This window comes from Diospyros lotus, chromosome 8, assembly GCF_014633365.1.
Source record: "Diospyros lotus cultivar Yz01 chromosome 8, ASM1463336v1, whole genome shotgun sequence".
NCBI lineage: Eukaryota > Viridiplantae > Streptophyta > Magnoliopsida > Ericales > Ebenaceae > Diospyros > Diospyros lotus.
Window position 1 is genome coordinate 35,234,222 of NC_068345.1, and position 21,690 is coordinate 35,255,911.

The window sequence follows — 21,690 nt, forward strand, 5'->3', positions numbered from 1 at the left end:
AATGGGCACACCTATTGATCCGAATCATAGAATGAGCCAAGACTGCAAGGAGGGAATAATCATTGATAAAGGGCGTACCAAAGGTTAGTAGGAAGGATGATTTATCTTTCACACACTAGACCTGACATTGCTTATGCTGTGGGAGTAGTTAGACAATTCATGCATGATCCTAAGGAGGAGCATTTACAAGCAGTTCAGAGAATTCTTAGGTACTTAAAGGCTACTCTAGGAAAGGGACTCTTATTCAAAAATGGAAGTAATATGATAATAAAAGGATACACTAATGCTGATTATGTAGGATCTCTCATGGACAGGAGGTCAACTACAAGCTATTGCACTTTTTGAGGAGGTAATTTGGTTACTTGGAGAAGCAAAAGGCAAAATGTGGTAGCCAAGTCAAGTGCAGAAGCAAAATTTCGTGCTATGGCTCTAGGGGTTTGTGAGCTTTTGTGGATCAAAAAAATGCTAAAGGATTTAGGGATTGAAAGTGGATCGATGAATCTATATTGTGATAACAAATCAGTTATTAGTATAGCACACAATCCAGTATAATACGATGGAATGAAGCATGTAGAAGTGGACAAACATTCATCAAAGAGAAAATTGATAGTGGACTGATCACTATCTCTTATATGACATCAGAAAACCAATTAGCAAGCTGGGAATGGAGGACATCCACTCACGAACTTGAGGGGGAGTGTTGGAATAAAAAGGGGAAATAGAAAGTGTTGGAAATATCACAATCAAGGGATAAGTCAAGCAGACAGTTGTTACAGCTGTAAATGGCAGATTCTATAGAGGCAATTAGGATGACTTTTTGTGTATATGAGTTGTAATTAGGATGACTTTTGTATTCTTTCCTTTTGTTTAAGATTCCTCCGCTGTAATTTATGAGATTATAAATAGAGAATAAGCTAAAGGGACAAGGAGTCTTTGCTTGCTACTGTTCTTACACTATGTGATAACCAATCTGCTATTAGCATTGCAAAGAATTCGATGCACCATGACTGAACAAAATGTGGAAATTGACAGGAACTTCATCAAAGAGAAGTTGGAAGAAAGGGTATTCCTATTCATCTATAGCCTACAAATAGCTAAATTGCAGACATTTTCACTAAAGCATTGCCAAGGAAAACATTTGAAGAGTTGAGTTGCACACTTGGTCTGAACAATATATTCAGCCCAGCTTGAAGGGGTGTGGAGATTGCAGGTGGCTGACTAATTGATCCTTTTCTAGCTGTCTAAATTAGTGTGTCTCCTAATTGCGAAGATTCCTTATTCTATAAATTCTGTAAAGTCAATGTGTTTCCTTTTTTGTGTAAAGAATAAATCTTTTTATGTAGCTGTAAGTTACCTAATTAGTATAGATGTATCTTCTCAGTTTAGGTTTCCTAATTAGTTGTAGGTTTCCTAAAGTCAAGATTGTATTATGTATATTTATTCTAATCAGAATAATAAAGAAAGATAGTTCTTCTTCTCAAATATTTCTGCACTCTTGATGTCATATTTTGAATCATGTTCCTCAAGAAAGATGACCATCACTTAGTAAGAAATATAGAGAGGAAAGAAGCCTACTTTGACCTATCTCAAGGTGTGAGGCTGTCTTGCACATGTTATTTTACCAAACCAGTGTCTTAAATGGTTGTTGGATAGGGACGAGTCAACTGTTCAGGTACATGAAGCAATATAAAGAAAAATGAAGAAGGAAATGCTATGAAATGAGTTGCATAGTCCCTATAAGCAATAATAAGAAGATAGGACAATGAGTTCAGTGACCTATGCCACATGCTGAAAGCCAGATGTAGGGTATTGCAGGTTCCCTGCTATGTCTTTTGATGTTCAAATTCCTAAGAAAGGGTGACATCCAACCACAAGAAATCGAACCAAGTTTTGAAAAGGTGAGTAACACAGGATTTAAATGTGGTTGTGTCAACAGATTTAATAACATTGAAGAGGCAAAATGCAACATCTATACCCTTTCATGTCTTTGCCCACATCTATTTAAGTTACTTCCTCTCTCTCCTTTAATTTTTCCACCAAGCCCTCTAAATCCTTCCCAAAATTGATCATTATCTTTTCTCCTAACTTATCTTGTGATCCATAAGTACTAATAAAGGTAAATTGATCAAACATCCCTTGAACTTTGGTCATTTGGTTTAGACACCACTTAAATTTTAAAATTTACCTAATTTGTCCTAATTTTTTTAAAAAATTAACCATGACACCCTGAATTAGCAATGACACCCCCTGAACTTAGGCCCTTTGAGGCGGTGTTAGCTATTTTTTGAAGGTTTAGGGGCTGATTGAGCGAGTTTTATAGTTTAGAGGGTGTACAGTCAATGTACCCTATCAATAATATTTGGTCTCTTTTCCTATAGTGACTTTAATTGCTATAGTCATGTTTCCTATTCTCTTCACATCTGCTGGCCCATCCTTTAAAGTCTTAATGTCTTATCCATAATAATTCCCACTCTATTTCTTGCATGATCCTTTCCTGAGTACAACAACTATATCTGCTCTATCAACATTTTAGCCTTCTCTCTAGCTCATCTCATCTCTTCGAGGCACATAATATGAATTCTTCTCTTGATCATCATGTCCACCGCTTCTATTTTCTTGTTAGTATTTGAATGTTCCATGATCCTTAATATTTGTCCTTGGACTAACTTCTTTACTGACATGTGTTTATGAAAATGTGGCGATCTTAGTGCATTTTTCACTACACTTGGGTAATACAACTCCTCACTAAGAGGGTTATACCCCAATGATTTTCTTATTTGTCTGCAACTCATGATGTTTGATTTGACAAGTTTTATGTGAGCTATCAGTTACTTAACGCAACCCTCATCTTCTTTTTGGGCTTGGGACTAGCTATAAATAGGAATACATTTCAACACTTGAACCATTGAGGGGATTACTCTGAGTTAAAAATAAGAACCATTGAGGGATTAGTTAATCTGCAAATAGAGTTAAAAATAAGAACTATTGAGGGGATTAGTCAATCTATAGACATAATTAGAAAGAAAAAAGAGAGGATAAAATTGCATTGAGGCCCTGTGTAGGATGAACCATTTTCAAGGAAACCCCTTGTGGTTTAGAATGTCATTGAAATTCTGTATGGTTTTTCTTTCTTGCATAGACCCTCCATCCATCAAGTCAAATGCACCAATTAGGGCCCCACGGGCATGGCGCAGCGGTAAAGTACTAGGAGGTTAAAGTGAGTATCGGAGGTTCAAATTCTTGTGGAGGCAGTGTCATGAAACTAGAGTTCATAATGGGCTGAAATTGGCAATCAAAAGGATCCGATTGAATGAAGGTCAAGAATAGAATGTATAAAGGGAAAATTGAAGAAGAATGGGGGAGAAATTAGAGAGAATTGAGGGAGAGCAGAAGAGAGAAATGAGAGATTTGAGAGAATTCTTAGAGAGAGAATGAGGGTTTCATTAACAATTCAAGCATATCCCATTCCTACAGTTGAGGCAATATATATATATAGTCTCACTTAGCTACCAAACAAAACTCTTTAACCACTTAAGCTACAAGATAAAAAAGGAAAATAACAGAATAACAACACTCATGTGCTGTAATCGAATGACAAAAATACCCCCTAACTGTAATTGTAACTCAATTACAGCTTTGGCCCTATAATACCCAAGGTCATGACAATTTCCCATACTTGAAATGTTTCTTGTCCCTAAGAAACTTATTACCACCTAGCCGTTGCTTCTTTATCTAATGTCCATCTTCATCCAGTGGTTACTTCTTCGCTTTTCCTTCTTCTTATCTTGTTTTTCCCTTTCCTTTTGCCTTCTCTTTTCTTTCTCCTCATCAACAACAACATTATGTCTTGCTGCCACACCAATTTTAGCCATCCACCTCTTCTTTAGTGCCGTTAAAAATGGTTCCAAATGTGCCGTCACCCCTACAACCCCATCCTTTGCTTTGTCTTGTGTGCCTGTGCCAATGACATACATGTGAATGATAGATTACTGAAGATAATCTACCTTGATTTACTGTAAAATGAAGAGAATTACATTGGAAAAAGTAAGTAAATGAAGGAAAATGAACTTTCGAGAGGTCCACACTCTCCCAATATCTCCCTTACTCCCGAATGCCTCTCTATTCTACTATCTTCCCTATTTATATGTTGCACTAGCTATGCTCCTCTAACAGAATCCGTTGTACGCACATGCCACCTGCTTGCTCTCCCCATAATGCCCTTTAACCGCTTTTGTTTCTTTCTCCCTCTCCCTTATTACTAATTTGCCTTTGCTTATTTCGTCTTTGGTAACGAAATTGTATGGGTCTTATGGGTCTTCTATCAGAGATGTTCCCAGCAAGATGCCCGGTGCAATCCCTTGTTCCTTCTCCTCAAGTACTTGGTGAAGAGGCTTTTCTGGCTCCTTCTTCTACTGCTTCCAGAAATCAATAGAATGAAGTGTCTCAGCACTAGTAAGAGTGCTTGAGAGACTGCCATTCTCCAATTCCTCTTCCTCACCCTCTTCTTCCATGTACTCCTCAGCCCTCTCCACCTTCTTGTTGCCTATTTTACCCCAAGCCAAAGAATCCTTAGCTTTTGGTAGGTCCAAAATAGGAGGAAGGATTCCAACCCCAATATCTGTGTAGGTCCTTTAGTTAGATTTTCTCGATCCAATGCTATTCCATTTCCCACAAACTTCTGATTTGAAACACCCCCAATTCCTTCAGCCCATGGACTAGCCAACGAGGGTAATGAGTTGGCATCTTCCTTGTCAATTTTGCCTAAACCGGTATACTTCTTCTGCTCAACATTGGAGGTGAGCAATGAATCTGCTTCCTGCCTCCTCAATTTCTCTTTCAACGGCTCTATTTTAAGGAATTCGTCTTTGTTAAAATTCCCACAATAATCATCGAAGTATTCAGCGAGGAAGTTGTAATGATACTTCTTCTCGATTAGTATCATCACAAACTCTTGTAGCTTCTCGCAGAACATACTACCAAATTCCTCGCACTCTTCATCAATCCCACTTCTTTTTTCCTTGTCCCCGTGGTTCATCTCCTTCTCAAAATCCTTTCCCCATGTTTGATGCTTCTGGTCAATTGAAAATGCAGCCTTCTTTGGCTACCATAGAGGATCCATTCCAATTAAAAATGAAGCATTCTGCTTCATGTATGTACTGCCGCCCCTAGCTGCATGAGTAGGATACCTCACTGAAAATGCAGCCTTCTTTGGCTGCCATTGGGGCTCTATTCCAGCTGAAAACGAAGAATTCTTCTGTTGCAATTGAGACTCCAATGGTCTCATATATGCACTGTTACCCATGGCCAAATTTTCACCAACAACATACTTGAGACTCCAATGGTCTCATATATGCACTGTTACCCATGGCCAAATTTTCACCAACAACATACTTCGACGGCTAAGGAATGGGAGTTCTATACATGCTTCTGAAATTAGCAGCCGAGGGTCATTTGCTGGAATTTGTTGTTGTGCTTCAGCTTGCTGACCCACACTTCCCAGCTCGGAAATTAGCCTCAATCAACCTACTCTTCCACTTTACAACAGTTTCCTAGGACACGCGATCGCCTCACCACAGTTAGCAATCTTTAATTCTCTAGCACAATGAACTGCTAGGCAGCAGATCTGATTACGCCTTCTGGCTCGCCTGTTGCAAAAGTCTCCTACACTCACCTCCCCTTCTTGATCAACCATAGCAACTCGGAAAAAACAACAGCAATTCACCTTGTTGTTCCACCTTTGATGGTCGCTCTGTTTCACCTTCACATTTGACAACCTAATCTGAAAGTGATTCACGCTTCCACCTTCACTTTCGCTTCGTTTCCGATCCAATACTTGCTGCGCCACTCTGATTTGACTTCAGATTCAACTCGGTATCACCGTCGACACTCTCCTAGCTTGTGTCGTCTTCAATTCCAGCCAAAATTACTTTGCTCGGCTTCTCCACTTGCAGCTAATTCTTAATCGATAGCCTTCCATGCTCACCGAAGGCATTGTCGGAACAAATTAGCCTAGTTTCCCCTTCAGAAATTAATGGCGGTTCTTCTCAACTCAATCACTGTCCAAGGCTCCCAGCCCAATTGCGATTGCCTCTGATTCCAAAATCACTAGAACTCACTGTTAATTCAATAGGTACACCCTCTCTTGAGTCCAAATCGCAACACCCGCTGTATTGGGACACCCCCGAGTCCAATCCATTGCATCACAACACTCCCAAGTCCAAATCGTGACCTCCTGGCCGTTCGTGTTCACTCGGAACTCCTACACTAGTCGTGACTTCCTGGATTGAACGTTGTAACAACCGTCGGCAATTGATCCGCTGACAATCAACTTCTTGGGATTCCCTCGGTCCTTCAAAGTTGCTTTTAGCATCCTAACTTGCCTCCGACTCTAATTCTAGGAGTCGCGAATTGCAAGTGTTGTTCCTTCTCAAGCCGATCCTGCTACCACAGTTTCCTCCTCAGGCAGCAGAATCAAATTTCGAGGTTCAGCCAAAAATCGCCTAGAATCGAATCACCCAATCACCGATGTGGCCGAAGAACCCTAGCTCTGCTGCAATCTTCTTGGAGCCACTGTCGAAATTCCCTTGGCCCACTTCGCCTTCAACATTAGACAAGAATTGCCCGAGTTCCAATTGTCACCTCCTGACACTACTCATCTTTCAATTTTGAACTGCTTAGGATTAATTGATGCAGTTGGCGAGAACTGCTTTGCTCTCTCTCGTTCACTATTGATCTTAATATCCTCCGAATCGAATTGGAAACAATCGCCTATCAACAGTCGATAATCACCGTAGGAACTCACCGATAATCACCGTCGGAACTCGAATCAAAACCACAGCCAATGATGGACTTCTCTGATACCATTTGTCATGAATCTAGGGTTCATAACGGGCTGAAATTGGCAATCGGAAGGATTCGATTGAATGAAGGTCAAGAATAGAATGTATAGAGGGAAAATTGAAGAAGAATAGGGGAGAAATTAGAGAGAATTGAGGGAGAACAGAAGAGAGAAATGGGAGGGAGATTTGAGAGAATTCTTAGAGAGAGAATGAGGGTTTTATTAACAATTCAAGTATATCCCATTCCTACAGCTAAGGCAATATATATATATAGCCTCACTTAGCTACCAAACAAAGCTCTCTAACCATCTAAGCTACAAGAAAAAAAAGGAAAATAATAGAATAACAACACCCATGTGCTGTAACCAAATTACAAAAATACCCCTTAACTGTAATTGTAACTCAATTACAACTTTGCCCCTATAACACCCAAGGTCGTGACAGACAAGGTCTTGGTGCTCTTTGTTGCCCCTTTGGGGGTTCTGTCCACATGACGTAAAGGGGGGTTCACAGGGAGGACAGTCGCTTCCTGAATGTTTACTCGAGTGTGTATAGGTTGTGATCGTATTTGGATTTACCTAGATGGCAAATTAAGGGGGAGCGCCGCTTTCTCCTAGGACTAGTCAGGCAAAGCTTGGAACTTGGGTTATCAAAAAAAAAAAAAAAAAGCACCAATTGGGCCCCTATAGTTTTATATTAAATTCCCCAGACCCTTTGTGGTTTTGACCAATTTGATAGGGGCCATTATGAGTCACTTTAATTTTTTATAATTCAAATCCAACAACAAAGGCAACCTATTTGGGATATTGACTTAACGGATGGGGGCCTGTGAAAAAAAAGAAAACTACAGTGATGTTCAAGGACATTTTTAAACCACATAGGGCCTCCTTACAAATGGCTTAAACCACAAGGGATCTAAGTGCAATTTATCCAAAATTAAATTACATAAAAGATGTTATGCTGATTATATGCATATCAATGTGCTGCATTATGTAAAATTGTGGTTGCATGAGGCTTGGCCATATTTCACAAACTCCTCCCAAGCTCATCCCAACAATTTGGTTGTAGTCCTCATATACCGGTCCTCCAGGGGTTTATACACAGTGACACGTACAAATTTGACATGCTGAGTTAGGCTTTGCATGCTGCTAAGCTAGTGCCCCCAAGAGCGAAAAAATATTTTATTAGAAAGTAGGAGTATTGTGATATTGATCAGGTTATATTTGACAATTAGACCATGCAGAAAGATTTTACAAATTAAGAATTTGATGCTCTGTCCAATTGAAAGAAGTATAATGAGTATTTTTCTCACTAATTAGGCATTCACTATTTATTATAATTTTTGTATATTTATAATATTTATTTTACAAGATATGTTTCATATCTGAAATATTTTTACTAACCAAAGGTTAGAAGTAATATTTATATTAACAAATTCAGAAGTTAGGATTAAATATATCTGTGGGTGAGGTTTCAAGGTGGCTTCTTAAGAAATATTAGAAGATTACAGACAGGAGCACCAAGGCATTAGAACTATATATTTGGGTATGCATAGTCTATAGGATATATAGGTGAATAAATCATTTTAGGGTCTGCTTTACAGTTTCTGGCCTTTTCTTATGGTTTTCTCCTTTCAAGTTAAATTCACAAAGTTTCTACTGTTAAACCATGATTTCTCTCCTACTATCTGAGCACTTATTTAGATGCAACTTCATGAAATACAGAAATAGTCTGCACAATCATGTTCCTAGTCTTTTATGGTTATTCGCTGTTTGTTTGTGTCTGTGTGCATATCTCTATATCAAAGCATTTTACATATTCCTTTTTCTGAGTGCATTAAGAGGGTGAATTCAATTTGAGCAGGAAAGAGCACACTGATGAATCATCTTTTTCACACCAATTTTAGAGAGATGGATGCATTCAAAGGAAGGTTTGGTTTTTCATTTTTATTAGTCATTATTCTGTCTGTTGTATTTTAATTTTTATTTGTTTCTCTTGCTGTTATTAGTATTCACTAGGATACAGGCACATAACCAATGTGTTTATGGTTGCAGGATCCAAACAACAAAGGGTATTTGGATAGCAAAGGCTGCTGGCATTGAACCTTGCACAGTTGTCATGGATTTAGAGGGTACTGATGGGAGGGAAAGAGGAGAGGTAATGATCTTTACACTTGGCTTTTTAGATTGCCTGAATAGAAAAATTGAAAGGTGGAGCTCAACTGTGGAAACTTCTTGTCCCTTTCATACTATTGTGTTTAACAGTTATGATGGGGATTTTAATATAATACAGTTGGGAATAGTCTTCTTCTAGTGGAATTGTGGGTCCCATTTCATCTGAAACTGAGGGAAGAAACATTGCCCATTAGGCCATGTTAGTTTGGCTACAGTCATGCATGAGAACTGTTGAAGAATTTTTAAAATTTATGTGCTCACTAGTTTGGTTAGTGGGGGTGGTCATAGCATCTTAATTATTTTATAGGATTTGATCCTGGACTGTTGCCTCTGGGAAGGTATAAGTTTTCAGGACATTTGAGGGTTGCCTCACAGCGGATAGCTTTGTATCTTTCAAGAAAATTGATTGATATGCCCTTTGTTAGTGTATAATGTCTCTGCGGTAGGGCCAATTTGAGTTGGTGTTCATCAACATACAAACAGTCATGAAGATTTTTAGATACCATACATTAAAAAAATTGATTTGGACATTAGAGGCCATGACTGATGGTGGTTAATAAGTCCCATTGAATTAGTGAATTTGGTGATTGACAAAGAAATAGAATGCGCACTTCAGTTGTTGTGGCACCTAGGCATAAATCTTTTAAATTTAGGGGTGCAATATTGCTAGGGCATTCTTGTACTTAACCCTGTCTTCTATAGCTTGACTGCTTTTGAGGTTCAACTTACACACATACGCAGTACAAAAAAAAAGAAAAAAGATCATTATTGTGACAAAGATCCTTGCCTCATTCTTCGCTATTGATAAACTGGCAACACATGTTGTGCATGTTGTAGTGGACCATATTATCAACCTAACACCCCCCAAACAAAAAAAACCATAATGACTGTTGTAAAAAGCCTCTTGCTTTTCCTTTGTTAATGATAACCCAATAATAAGTCATGTATTTGATAAAATCTTTATTAGGGGGCTTGATCTATAGAGCTGTCATTTTGAATAGCTCATTGTGGCTCTAATTGGATGCTTGATGCTAGAGCTTTCATGATTTATAACTGGTTGAAGAATAATGGCTTGATTCTAATGTATATGGATCCCTAGGTGCTGTAGATGTTGGTGGACAAAGTGTTTCCCTTTTGTTTGTAACAATTTGGCTTGGCATATTGGAATCACAGTAAACTTGGGATCACTTTCATATTGTTTGGATTGTTCTAGAGGAACTGGATTGCAAATATTTGAAGATGGTATATTATTGGCTTCTATATTTTGATATGGTTTTTCCTTGTTTTAATTGGATAGAAAGTCTCTCTGAATCTTGGGCCTTGTTGTGGATGTTTTTCCAGAAAGGAAATAGAATGGAAAAGAAACATAATCCACTTGTGATCCATTGTGTTTTTCCTTTGGATATGTCATCAACTTTGGAAGCCCCCCTTCCCCCAAGCAAAAAAAAGAAGAGAAGCATGTAATATCTGAAAATTTTAGAAATTTTGGGTATTAAAGAATTTATTTTTTGAATTAATTGGAATTACACTTGAAAGGGGGCTTAGTTGTAGTTTGGTAGATTATCGAGCCTTGGGAGGAATCCAGTAGAAACAAACTGTGAATTCACGAAGAAATGGGCCTAAGTGCAATTTGTGAAAAATTATAAAATAGGCCATATTTTGTTAACTGAAGAAGCTAACTTTGAGCATTAAATTTGACCAAACTGGGTAGAACCCAATACTATGCTTTATAGATGGCATAAAGACGAACCTGTGGGACCCAATTTTGTCAAAAATCGTCGAATAGATTAAAAATTATTTGAGTCTAAAGTTGGTTGAAATGCATGACGAATTGGTTGGGTTGACTACTTTGGATCCACATAAAACTCAATCGGGTTTAGGTTGAGACGAATCAAAATATAAGTGTCAAAGTAGACATAACTAAGAATACAATGGTGTCTTTGAATTCCAATATCAATGATTGGATAAAAAATAATCGACCTTAGAAGATTGCAGAAATAACTGTTGAGACACGACGAACAGTTTAGGAAGGTGACTTTGGACTCGAATTTTGGACAAACGAATTCAATACATACCGAATCACTAGATGAACCTTACCTATAACATGTAGGAGGGCAAAACAATACTTTCAGTGCATATTTTCGACCCTTAATGAAAAAGATAGGGGAAGTAAATGAATTTAAAAATAAAAAATAAAAAATAAAAAATAAAAATGATAACCGAATCAGAGATTGACGTAAAATCAATTGCGACAATCCCTTGTAATCAGTTGGGTTTCCAAATTGGAGATTGGAATTGATTGAGAGACAATCAAGGGTTGAAATGATGCGTCAGAAATTGGAAGGATTGGTAGGATTTGGCAAAATTTTGACAAGAAATTGGTGAAGGCACAACAAATTAGGAAGCTAAAGTGGAAGTTGCAAAACTGTAAAAGGGGGCGCCTAGGCTCATCTCCGAGCATCCCAACAAGAGCAGATGAGCAGGAGGGTGAGAAAGAGAGATTTGGAGGTTTTCCAGTGGCTAAAGGGTCGGAATTCAATGAAGCAGTAGTGAGACGGCTGTTACTCCTGACGACAGAAGAGGGGTGGTGGTGGTCGGTGATGACTCTGAAGCAGCCAGAAGCGGTTGCCAACGGTGGTTGCACTGGCTGGGAGTGGTTAGAGCGTTGCTGGCAGTGAGAGGCAGCGTCAGAGAAAGCAAAGGCCACAGGACAAATTTTCTGAAAAGCTTGAACTTTGTCAGGTGGCATTTCCACCCACACTTTTAGGTTATGTACTTGGACTCGTTATCTTCTGATATTTGTGCAGATGCCCTTTGTTTTCGTTAAAATTTCAAGAGTTCCCTGCAAATTGTTTGCTATTACAATTATGCCCATTAATATTGCATAAATTGCACCTCATGACATAAGATTTCATGCATATTATAGTATGATGTAGAAATTTTTGTTTATTGCATGAAAACCTATATGTCGTGGCACACATACATATATGGGCATATCATTGCCTTTAGGACTTGGCAGGTAGCTAGGGGATGCATTGTTTATCAAGGGGGTGATTGGTGTTTTCCTTGAACCAAATGGCATAGGTTTTCTTAATAAATGATAACTGGCGATCATCACCTTGCTTGGCATAATGGGCGTAGGAAGTAATGCATACCAGTTTTTGTTCCTATGCATAAAAAAAAATGTTTTGGAGGTGTCATTGGGTAGTTCACCAGCTAACCAGGCATATTCCCACCTGCCAAAAGATGATTTGAGCAAGTCAAAGGGGAAAGAGAGGGTAGTTGGATGGAAGGGGATTCTTAATATTATTTCTGTTAGTACGTTGTATTTCCTAAAATTCTTGTTAGACTTTCCTAAATTGGACAAACCCAATTTGTGCATGTAATAATTTCAATTCGACTTAATTTTCAATTATTTCATGTCACTTAGGCTCGACCTAGACTATGTTCTGTGCAGAAATGATTTGTCGCCTATAGTGAGGGCAATAAAGGGATTTTGCAAGAGAATTAAGTTGTTTTTGGGTGTGACATTTTTAATATAAAAAATAATACTCACAATGTGCAACGAAAAGCATGCTCTAGGAACGGGGTGTTACAAAGCAGGAGACAAGTGCGACAGATATCTATAGGATACAGGAGTTAGGCCAAAATTTATAGAAGGTTCTTTTTCCATCCCTTTTACTTTCCTAATTATTGGACTAGATTTTCTGCCAGGATTCATTTGGCAAAATTAGTTCTTTAACTTTTTTTAATGCTAGCAAGAACTTAATAGAGGAGAGGACTCAGATCCCAGACAGCCAATTTAAGGTGAAGGAAAGGCCTTGATGTTAAGTTGAGCTTCTTGAGATGTATTAAGGCTGTTTTTTTTGTTTTGTTTATTTGTATGCTCTAACCATTTGATAACATTGATCCTGACATATATTTGGGATCAGCATATGGATCTTTTGTTGTAAGGGACTTGTCATGCTATATGCAAAATGGAGTAACCAAGTTAGTAATTACTGAAAGAGAAAGAGGAGTGAAGTCATTGAGGTTTCTTATGTATGTTTATTTTATTTTCTTGTAAAGAGAGAAGGTGGTGAAGATTATTAAATTTCTGTTGTTTCTTATTTTCTAACTTTTTGGGCATTTACTTGGTTCTTATGCCATTAAACAAAAATGTGTCTGTCTGTGCATGGGCACATGTTATCATGTCTGCATCTTTTGAGAAGACTAAAGAAAGTTGCCTTTAAATGCTTGGCTTATCTCATGTCCGGTCTTATACTTAGAGTGAGGAATTTTGTCATTTTCAGGATGATACTGCATTTGAGAAACAAAGTGCTCTGTTTGCTCTGGCAATTTCAGACATTGTACTCATAAATATGTGAGTATTCAAGTTCATTGTGAAGTGCTTGTATATATTCTTTCTTGATAGATAGATGTCTCTGTCTTGTGATTGTCATAAAAAACATTGATGTGAGTTTGTCCTAGACTGAGCTAAACTTGTATGTAAAAATGGGCTAAGACCTGACCAATTCTGATTACTTTAGGTTTAGGGGTTTGAAGCCCAATCCATACTGTTTAGAAAATTGCTATTCTTGCTTACTCTGAACTGGTAGATAATTAGAATCAGGCATTGATTGTAAGCTGTATTGTTGTTTTTAAGTTCCTAATATTTCCAATTAATAAAGTTAAATATTATCAGCATAAATCTTGCATTATTTGCACCAGGCTGGTTGCATCTGAATTAGGTGAAGTTTATGCTTCCAGTATCTGATGCCTGGAATTGAAATTGAGTTTAGACATAGTGTTCTGCAGTTGCGTGTCTATATCAGGTGACTACATCTTCTCTATCACAAAGACCAGTCAGCCTGGATTTCTCTGCTTGATATTTAGCTTCGCTTAGCTGGAATCATAAGAGAGTAGCTTGAATTAGTTTTTGATAATTCTACTATGATGTCACATCGAATACAATGAGGTGCATGCTTAAACTCTTAAATGAACAAATTTAAACTCCCGCCGTTTTCATTATATGTTATTGCTGAACTCCCTTTTCCTGCCATGCTTGGTCATGAGCTTAAGTTTATTTATTTTTCATTTTCACCTGTCATGGTGGGATCAGGTGATTACATCAATTAACAATTGGATGGTGCAATATGTGATTGCAGGTGGTGCCATGATATTGGTAGGGAGCAAGCTGCTAACAAACCACTCCTAAAAACAGTATTTCAGGTACTGCCTTATATGTTTCTCTCAGCTAATCATGATATTTGGTTCTGCAGTCATATCAGAGTCTATTTGCTTTTATGTAGGTCATGGCGCGATTATTTAGTCCTCGCAAAACTACACTTATGTTTGTAATACGTGATAAAACCAAGGTATGGTACTCATTAGTTGGCTTTCTTGGAGTTTCTTGCAAGACATGGTTCCTGCCTCTAAATATACTTCTCTGTTTAAGTTTAAACCATTCTTTTGACCTGATTTTTGCATGTAGACTCCACTGGAACATTTGAAGCCTATTCTTAGTGAAGATATTCAGAAGGTACAACCGTGCTATGCCCTTCCCTCCTCTCTCACTCTCTCCTCTTTGAGATGTGTCATATGACCAATAATATTTTTGTTTGTCCCACCATTGGTGATATTTTGCAGATATGGAATGCAGTTTCTAAGCCCCAGGCTTATAATAACACACCTCTTAGTGAATTTTTCAATGCAAGATATCCTCTCTCTCTCTCTCTCTCTCTCTTAGTGATGGGTATGTGTCCTTTGCTTTCTGACTATCTTTTGTTGGCCATGAAGGTTGAGATTACTGCTTTATGTAGTTATGAGGAGAGGGAAGAACAATTTAAAGAGGAGGTGAATCCTTCATTATCTGCTGCCTTACTGTAGCCTCTTAACTTTTTTATGATTCCATCATTATTTCTTATGAGTTCTCAATTGTATACAAATATTTTGTTGTAGTGTTAATGTTCTGGTCCTTGATAAGCCATCTATAAATTAGTCAATGATTGTTTTTTTTGTTGATCAGGCCTTTACTGACTAGCCATGTCATGTAAAAGTTTCAAGATACTGACCTCTTATAAAAAAATGTTTTCCCGGACAATATAAAGTATTTTATGGAATTGAAGACATTAACATGTCTTAAAGTACCACAGCTCTTATGATTTTGATTGTGATTCACCATGTTGAGATTCTAAAACAAGTTTGAGGTGTTCAGAAGGATAGAGGCTCACTCTGAAATTTTGCAAGTATCTGTTAATTGTGCAGAAGAAAATTTAGTAGCATGTGTCATTGTGTGGGCTGGACAAACTCTTATACAACAACAACAACAACAACAACATATCCAGCCTTTATCCCACTATGTGGGGTCGGCTACATGAATTCTAGACTTCTATGTATTTATGTCTTTTGTCATATCCTCATTTAGATCCATATATTTCATATCAAATTTTAATGTCTCTCCCAAAGTCTTCTTGGATCTACCTCTACCTCTTTTTGTGACTAATTGTTCCATTTCATCAACTCTCCTCGCAGGAGCGTCTCTTAGTCTCCTTCTCACATGATCAAACCATCTTAGTCTAGTCTCTCTCATCTTTTCCTCGATTGGCACTACTCCTACCTTATTACGAATAACTTCATTTCTAATTTTATCTTTTCTTGTATGTCCGCATATCCATCTTAACATCCTCATCTCCGCTACACTCGTCTTTTGCTCATGCTGGTATTTGACTGCCCAACATTCTGAGCCATACAGCAAGACTGGTCTTATAGCTGTCCTATAAAATTTTTCTTTCAATTTTAATTGGATTTTACCATCACATAACACCCCCGATGCATTTCTCCATTTTAGCCAACTTGCCTTAATTCTATGTGCGACATCCTCGTGGATTTCTCCATCTTTTTGAATCACTGATCCCAAATATCGAAAATGGTCTTTTTTTTGTAAGATTTGGTCTTCTAATTTTATTATAACATCATCCATTCTTGCATTTTTACTAAATTTGCATTCCATATATTCTGTTTTCTTTCTACTTAATTTAAATCCCTTAGATTCTAAATTGTTTCTTCACAACTCAAGCTTAGTGTTCACTCCTTCTTTTGTTTCATCCACCAACACTATGTCGTCTGCAAATAGCATACACCATGGCACATCTGTCTGAATATCTTTAGTGAGTTCATCCATTGCTAAGGCAAATAAGTATGGACTTAGTGCAGAACCTTGATGCAGTCCTATTGTAGTTGTAAATAGTTCAGTATCCCCTCCGCATGTTCTGACCCTTGTCTCTACACCATGATACATGTCCTTAAGGGCTTGTATATAGGCTATTTTGACTCATTTCTTCTCTAAAACCCTCCATAATACTTCTCCAGGGACCCTATCATAGGCCTTTTCTAGATCTATAAACACCATATGTAGGTCATTCTGATGATCTCGATACCTTTCCATTAGACGCCTCAGTAAATATATAGCTTCCATTGTTGACCTACCAGACATGAAACCAAACTGATTTTCTGACACCTTTGTTTCCTTTCTGAGCTTCTGCTCTATTACTCTCTCCCAGAGTTTCATGGTATGACTCATTAATTTAATTCCTCTATAATTTTCACAGTTTTGAACATCTCCTTTGTTCTTGTATATAGGAACCAAAGTACTCTTCCTCCACTCATCTGGCATCTTTTTTGATTGAAGGATGGCGTTAAATAGTTGCGTTAGCCAGGAGATGCCCTTTTCTCCCATGCATTTCCATGCTTCTATTGGTATATTATCTGGTCCCACTGCCTTATGATTTTTCATCTTTTTTAAAGCTTGCCTTATTTCATTTGAACTTATGCGTCGATAGAATGTGTAGCTCACATTCCCTTTGGAGTTACTAAGATGTCCCAACCTAACTCTTGTGTCACCACCATCATTGAATAATTTTGTGAAATACTCATTCCATCTCTCCTTAATCGCTCCCTCATTTACTAAAACATTTTGATTGTCATCTTTTATGCATTTCATTTGATTTAAATCCCGTGTTTTTCTTTCTCTTGCTTTAACTAATTTATATATATCTCTTTCTCCATCTTTTGTATCAAGTCGTTTATATAGATTCTCATATGCTTTTGACTTTGCTTCACTAACAGCTCTTTTTGCTGCCTTTTTTGCTTTTTTATAATTTTTTTGATTTTCTTCATTGTTGCATTGATATACCGCCTGATAGCAAGTTTTCTTATTTTTAATTTTCAATTGTACCTCTTCATTCCACCACCAAGACTCCTTAAGGTTAGGGGCTCTACCATTTGTCTCTCCAAGGACTACCTTTGCCGTGCTTCTCAGAGCATTAGTCATTTCTTTCCACATTTGGTTTGTCTGTCTTTCTCCATTTCATTCCCTTCTACCCCTTAATTTTTTCTTTGAAGATTAGTTGTTTCTCCCCTTTTAAATTCCACCACCTGATTCTTGGATTTTGTTTTATGTGATTTTTTCTCTTTCAATTTCTTACTTGGACGTCAAGTACTAGAAGTCTATGTTGAGTAGTCAAACACTCTCCCGGTATCACCTTACAATTCCTACAACATAACCGATCCTCTTGTCTCATGAGGAAGTAATCTATTTTGGTGTTTGAGGTGATATTTTTATATGTGATTAAGTGTTCGTCCCGTTTTTTGAACCTAGTATTGGTTATAATGAGCCCATATGCCATAGCAAAATCTAGGATAGATTTACCTCATTATTAATTTCCCCGAATCCATACCCTCCGTGTACCTCTCTATATCCGTTTCCGTCTCTACCCACCTGCCCATTTAAGTCACCTCCTATAATCACTTTCTCTCCTCTTGGTATCATTTGTACGAGTCCCTCTAGGTCCTCCCAGAATTTTGCTTTTATCTCATCACCTAACCCCGCTTGTGGTGCATATGTACTAAAGATATTCATAGTCATTCTTCCTAGACTAATCTTCACCATAATAATCCTATCCCCCATTCTCTTTACATCCACTACCTCATCTATTAAGCTTTTATCCATAATATTCCCCACTCCATTTTTTGCTCGATCAGTTCCTGTGTACCATATTTTATATCCAGCTTCTGATAAAGTTTTTGCTTTTTTCCCTACCCATCTCGTCTCTTGAAGGCACATAATATTAATTTTTCTCCTAATGATCACATCCACCACTTCTATAGCTTTGCCTGTTAATGTTCCTATGTTCCATGACCCAATCCTTAATCTATGATTTTGTTTTTGGCCTTGACTTTGAATTTGATTTTGTTTTTGGTTTTGATTTTGGTTTTGGTTTTGGTTTTGATTTTGATTTTGGTTTTGATTTTGATTTTGGACTAGCTTCTTTACCCACATCCGTCCAAGCAAATGCGGGAACCCTTGCTCATTTATCACTACATCCGGGCGCCGATGCAGCGGCCCTAGCTCACTTGTCATTACACGGGGGTAGTGTAGTGTGTCGCTATGAAGGGTTACGTTCACGCTCAAACGATTTTTCATAATTTGTCTAGAGTTCATGTTTTGCATCCGACTAAGTTTTACGTTGGCTGTCGGCTACCTAACACAACCCTCCTCCTTTATCCGGGTTTGGGACCGGCAGTGGATAACATCCCCAGGCGGAGTTGTTGGACAAACTCTTATGTCCATAAAAATTGTAATCAATTTGTTCTTCCATTATTAGGTAATGATATGTTCTTTTATACGATGTTGTGATACAGGAATTTATCAATCTTTTTTGTGTTTGCACATTCTACTTAATAGTTTTAAAGGGAGTTTACGAGCTTGCAGCATAATGTGCCTTCTTATACAGGTTGCTCAACTGAGGCAGCGTTTTTACAATTGTATTGCACCTGGAGGGCTTGCTGGTGATAGACGGGCAGTTGTCCCTGCCTCAGGATTTTCTTTCAGTGCACAACAGATATGGAGAGTAATAAAAGAAAATAGGGACCTTGACCTTCCTACTCACAAGGTTACGCCTTGTTCTTGCTATGTGATCATAAGAAATTGTTTGATTTGAGAATACAATTGGCACTTTTCTCTTCTTGTATATTATGTTTTTTGATATTTAGGTCATGGTTGCAACTGTGCGGTGCGAAGAGATTACCAATGACAAGCTCAGTTGCATGACCTCTGATAAGGTATTGGTGCATCTGCCTTCTGGTTAGGAGCTGTTTCCATGCAGTGCAAGTGAGGCACTATTTAGTTTAAATTACTCGGTTCATCTTTTGTAATAGGAGTGGTTGGCATTGGAGGAAGCTGTTCAGACTGGTCTAGTATCTGGTTTCGGGAAAAAGATTAGTTCAATCTTAGAAACATATCTTTCGCAGTAAGTTTGAATTTCCAAGTGAGTAAGATTGAAAAATGTCTGCTTCAATTTTTGATAGCTGAATCTTTTACTGGTCAATTACCTCTGCGGTGTGCAATACTCTCAAATAAGTAAAAGAACTAACAAAAGAATATAGTTGTGATTTATGTTAGGAGCTTTTTACATATATTGCACTTAGTTTTAACAATACGTTATGTGTGAGCAAATATGCATGTGTGGGGTATTAGTCTGAGTAACCATTCTTCTATGATTGTGGAAGGACCAAGCATGAAGATGGTGTAATTACTTGACAATATCAGTATTGTTGTTGTTATTAGTTGATATTGATTATTGTCAAAACAACACACAAAGCCTTAATCTCACTAAGTGGGGTTTGTTACATGGACTCTAGCTCATCTATTATCTCTTTTTATGACCATATCTTTTGCAAAGCTATTATGTCCCATGTTACTTCTAAGAGTTTCTCACCACGTCTTCCTTGGTCTTCATCTCTTTTACTACAAAATTCTTTTATTCTATTCACTCTCCTCATAGGAGCATCTGTTAGTTTGCCATGTTTAAGAGTTTCTCACATATTTTGCTTGATCTTCCTCTATCTCTTTAGTACAACCTTCTTTTCACTCCATTCTCTCCTCATAGGGGCATATATTCATATGTCATGACTAAGAGTTTCTTACCATGTTTTCCTTGGTCTTCTCTATCTCTTTTGTTGCAAACTTTTGTTTTTTATTCCATTCACTCTTCTCATAGGGGCATCTCTTAGTCTTCCTCTCACATGATAAAATCATTTTAATTGCATCTCACTTTATCTTTAATAGGCACCATTCTGACTTTGTTATGGATAACCTCGTTCCTAATTCAGTTTTTTCTTATATTGATGCACATCCGCCTTAACATCCTCCTCTTTGGTTAAGCTTATATTTTGCCCAACACACCGTGCCAGACTGATTACTATCAAAAAGTGTTGGCTACAGTGATGGTTTGGGTGTAAAACAACGTGAAATGGTTGCAATATAAAATAACATGCAAACACAAGGTTGAAAGAAATGCACAAATTGGACAGTGCTAGCAATAATAGTGGATCAATAAATTATAGAGATAGCGTTGAACATATTTTAGACATGGTAATATTTTTGTCATCATAGAAGATGAAAATTGCTTTTACATGTGTCTTTCAATAATTGTTCTTTCTTTCTGATAAGAAAAAAGTTCACTAATAATACCATATATGGAACAGACCCATATCAAGAGAGGAAGACCAAAAGCAAGGGAAAAAAAAATAAAGAAAACAAAAAACGAACCTAAATTCTACTTGTGTATGCAAAAGCAAAAAAGTATACGAATTTTAAAGGTCCAGTGTCTACACCTTTAAAAGCTCTCCTATTTCTCTCACACCAAATACTCCACATCTCATAACCACCCAAGTGCCTCTCAACGCATATGCGTTGGATGATCCCGTTCCAACCATGCAAAAAGTTCAATATTGAGGCTAGTATAATGTACTAATTGTCAGAGATGAAATATGTAAGACTCCAAACATACAGGTTTCTTCATAATGATGGAGGAGATAACTTACTAACTCACCATTCCTTTAACACATGAAACACTGATATGAAACAATCTGCCCCAGCTTCCTTGAGTTATTAGAAGTAAGAATGGTAAGTAGGGATGCAGTTCAGAGCCTTCTATGGGAAGCTCAGCCCTCCTTGGTGGTAAAGAGGACTATGGGATGAAAGGAGATAAGAGACAACTGGTTCCCCATGAGTGCCCCAGTCCTCCTTTGTTTAAATCATAGGAAAATCATGTGGCACACGACTGTTTTTGAAGTCCATTTTGGAGTCTTGGAGATTGTGTCTAAATTGTAGGGACCATATAAAGTCATCAGAGTAGATATAAAATCTCCTGCCACTAAGACTTCCTTAGGCCTAGGCAGCATAAAAAGATCTTGCAACATTGCATAAATGCCAATGCCACACCAATTATCAGTGCAAAACCTCATCCTAGAATCAATCCGTCTCCAAAAATCAACATGGGGCATAGAAACACCACACATGGTGAGCCATGGCTGGCCTAATCCAGTCTATTGGCAAGATAACAAATGCATGAATAAGGCTAGGGAGAAGATACATTTTATCATACTTCCAAGTTTGGAATCAGGCCTCCAAAGCACTCCAGAGAGGCAGCACCTTCTCCTGGCTTGTTTCTTTGTTCTATTCTGAGTAATTCTTCTCTATTCTACTATGTAAATTTCACTGGTTCCTTTGTTGTCTCTCTATTTCTCTTTCCTTGTCACATATTCTGTTGCCCAACCAGACATTTTGAGTGAGAGCATGTGCTGGTGTATACTTCAGCTAGATGCATGTAGTTTTTCTCATGGAGAGGTGGCAT

At 37.7% G+C, this 21,690-nt stretch overlaps 1 protein-coding gene across 6 annotated transcripts in view; it reads left to right on the forward strand.

Annotated features, from left to right (window-relative positions):
• LOC127807532 (protein ROOT HAIR DEFECTIVE 3 homolog 2) overlaps positions 1-21,690 on the forward strand; it is a 108,517-nt gene that overhangs the window by 35,954 nt on the left and 50,873 nt on the right. For 3 of the 6 annotated variants that reach the window (XR_008024726.1, XM_052345449.1, XM_052345451.1), the window contains exons 2-12: positions 8,703-8,769; positions 8,894-8,996; positions 13,306-13,376; positions 14,161-14,224; positions 14,305-14,370; positions 14,487-14,534; positions 14,642-14,704; positions 14,792-14,848; positions 18,787-18,945; positions 19,046-19,114; positions 19,211-19,302. Coding sequence is in view for 5 of the 6 variants with exons in the window: in XM_052345449.1 (XP_052201409.1) it covers positions 8,703-8,769; positions 8,894-8,996; positions 13,306-13,376; positions 14,161-14,224; positions 14,305-14,370; positions 14,487-14,534; positions 14,642-14,704; positions 14,792-14,848; positions 18,787-18,945; positions 19,046-19,114; positions 19,211-19,302 (859 nt within the window). In the remaining variant the exon portion in view is untranslated. Of the gene's footprint in view, positions 1-1,054; positions 1,211-8,702; positions 8,770-8,893; positions 8,997-9,026; positions 11,781-13,305; positions 13,377-14,160; positions 14,225-14,304; positions 14,371-14,486; positions 14,535-14,641; positions 14,705-14,791; positions 14,849-18,786; positions 18,946-19,045; positions 19,115-19,210; positions 19,303-21,690 lie in introns of those variants that run through there. The other 3 variants (XM_052345450.1, XM_052345454.1, XM_052345453.1) reach the window with 3 other exon arrangements.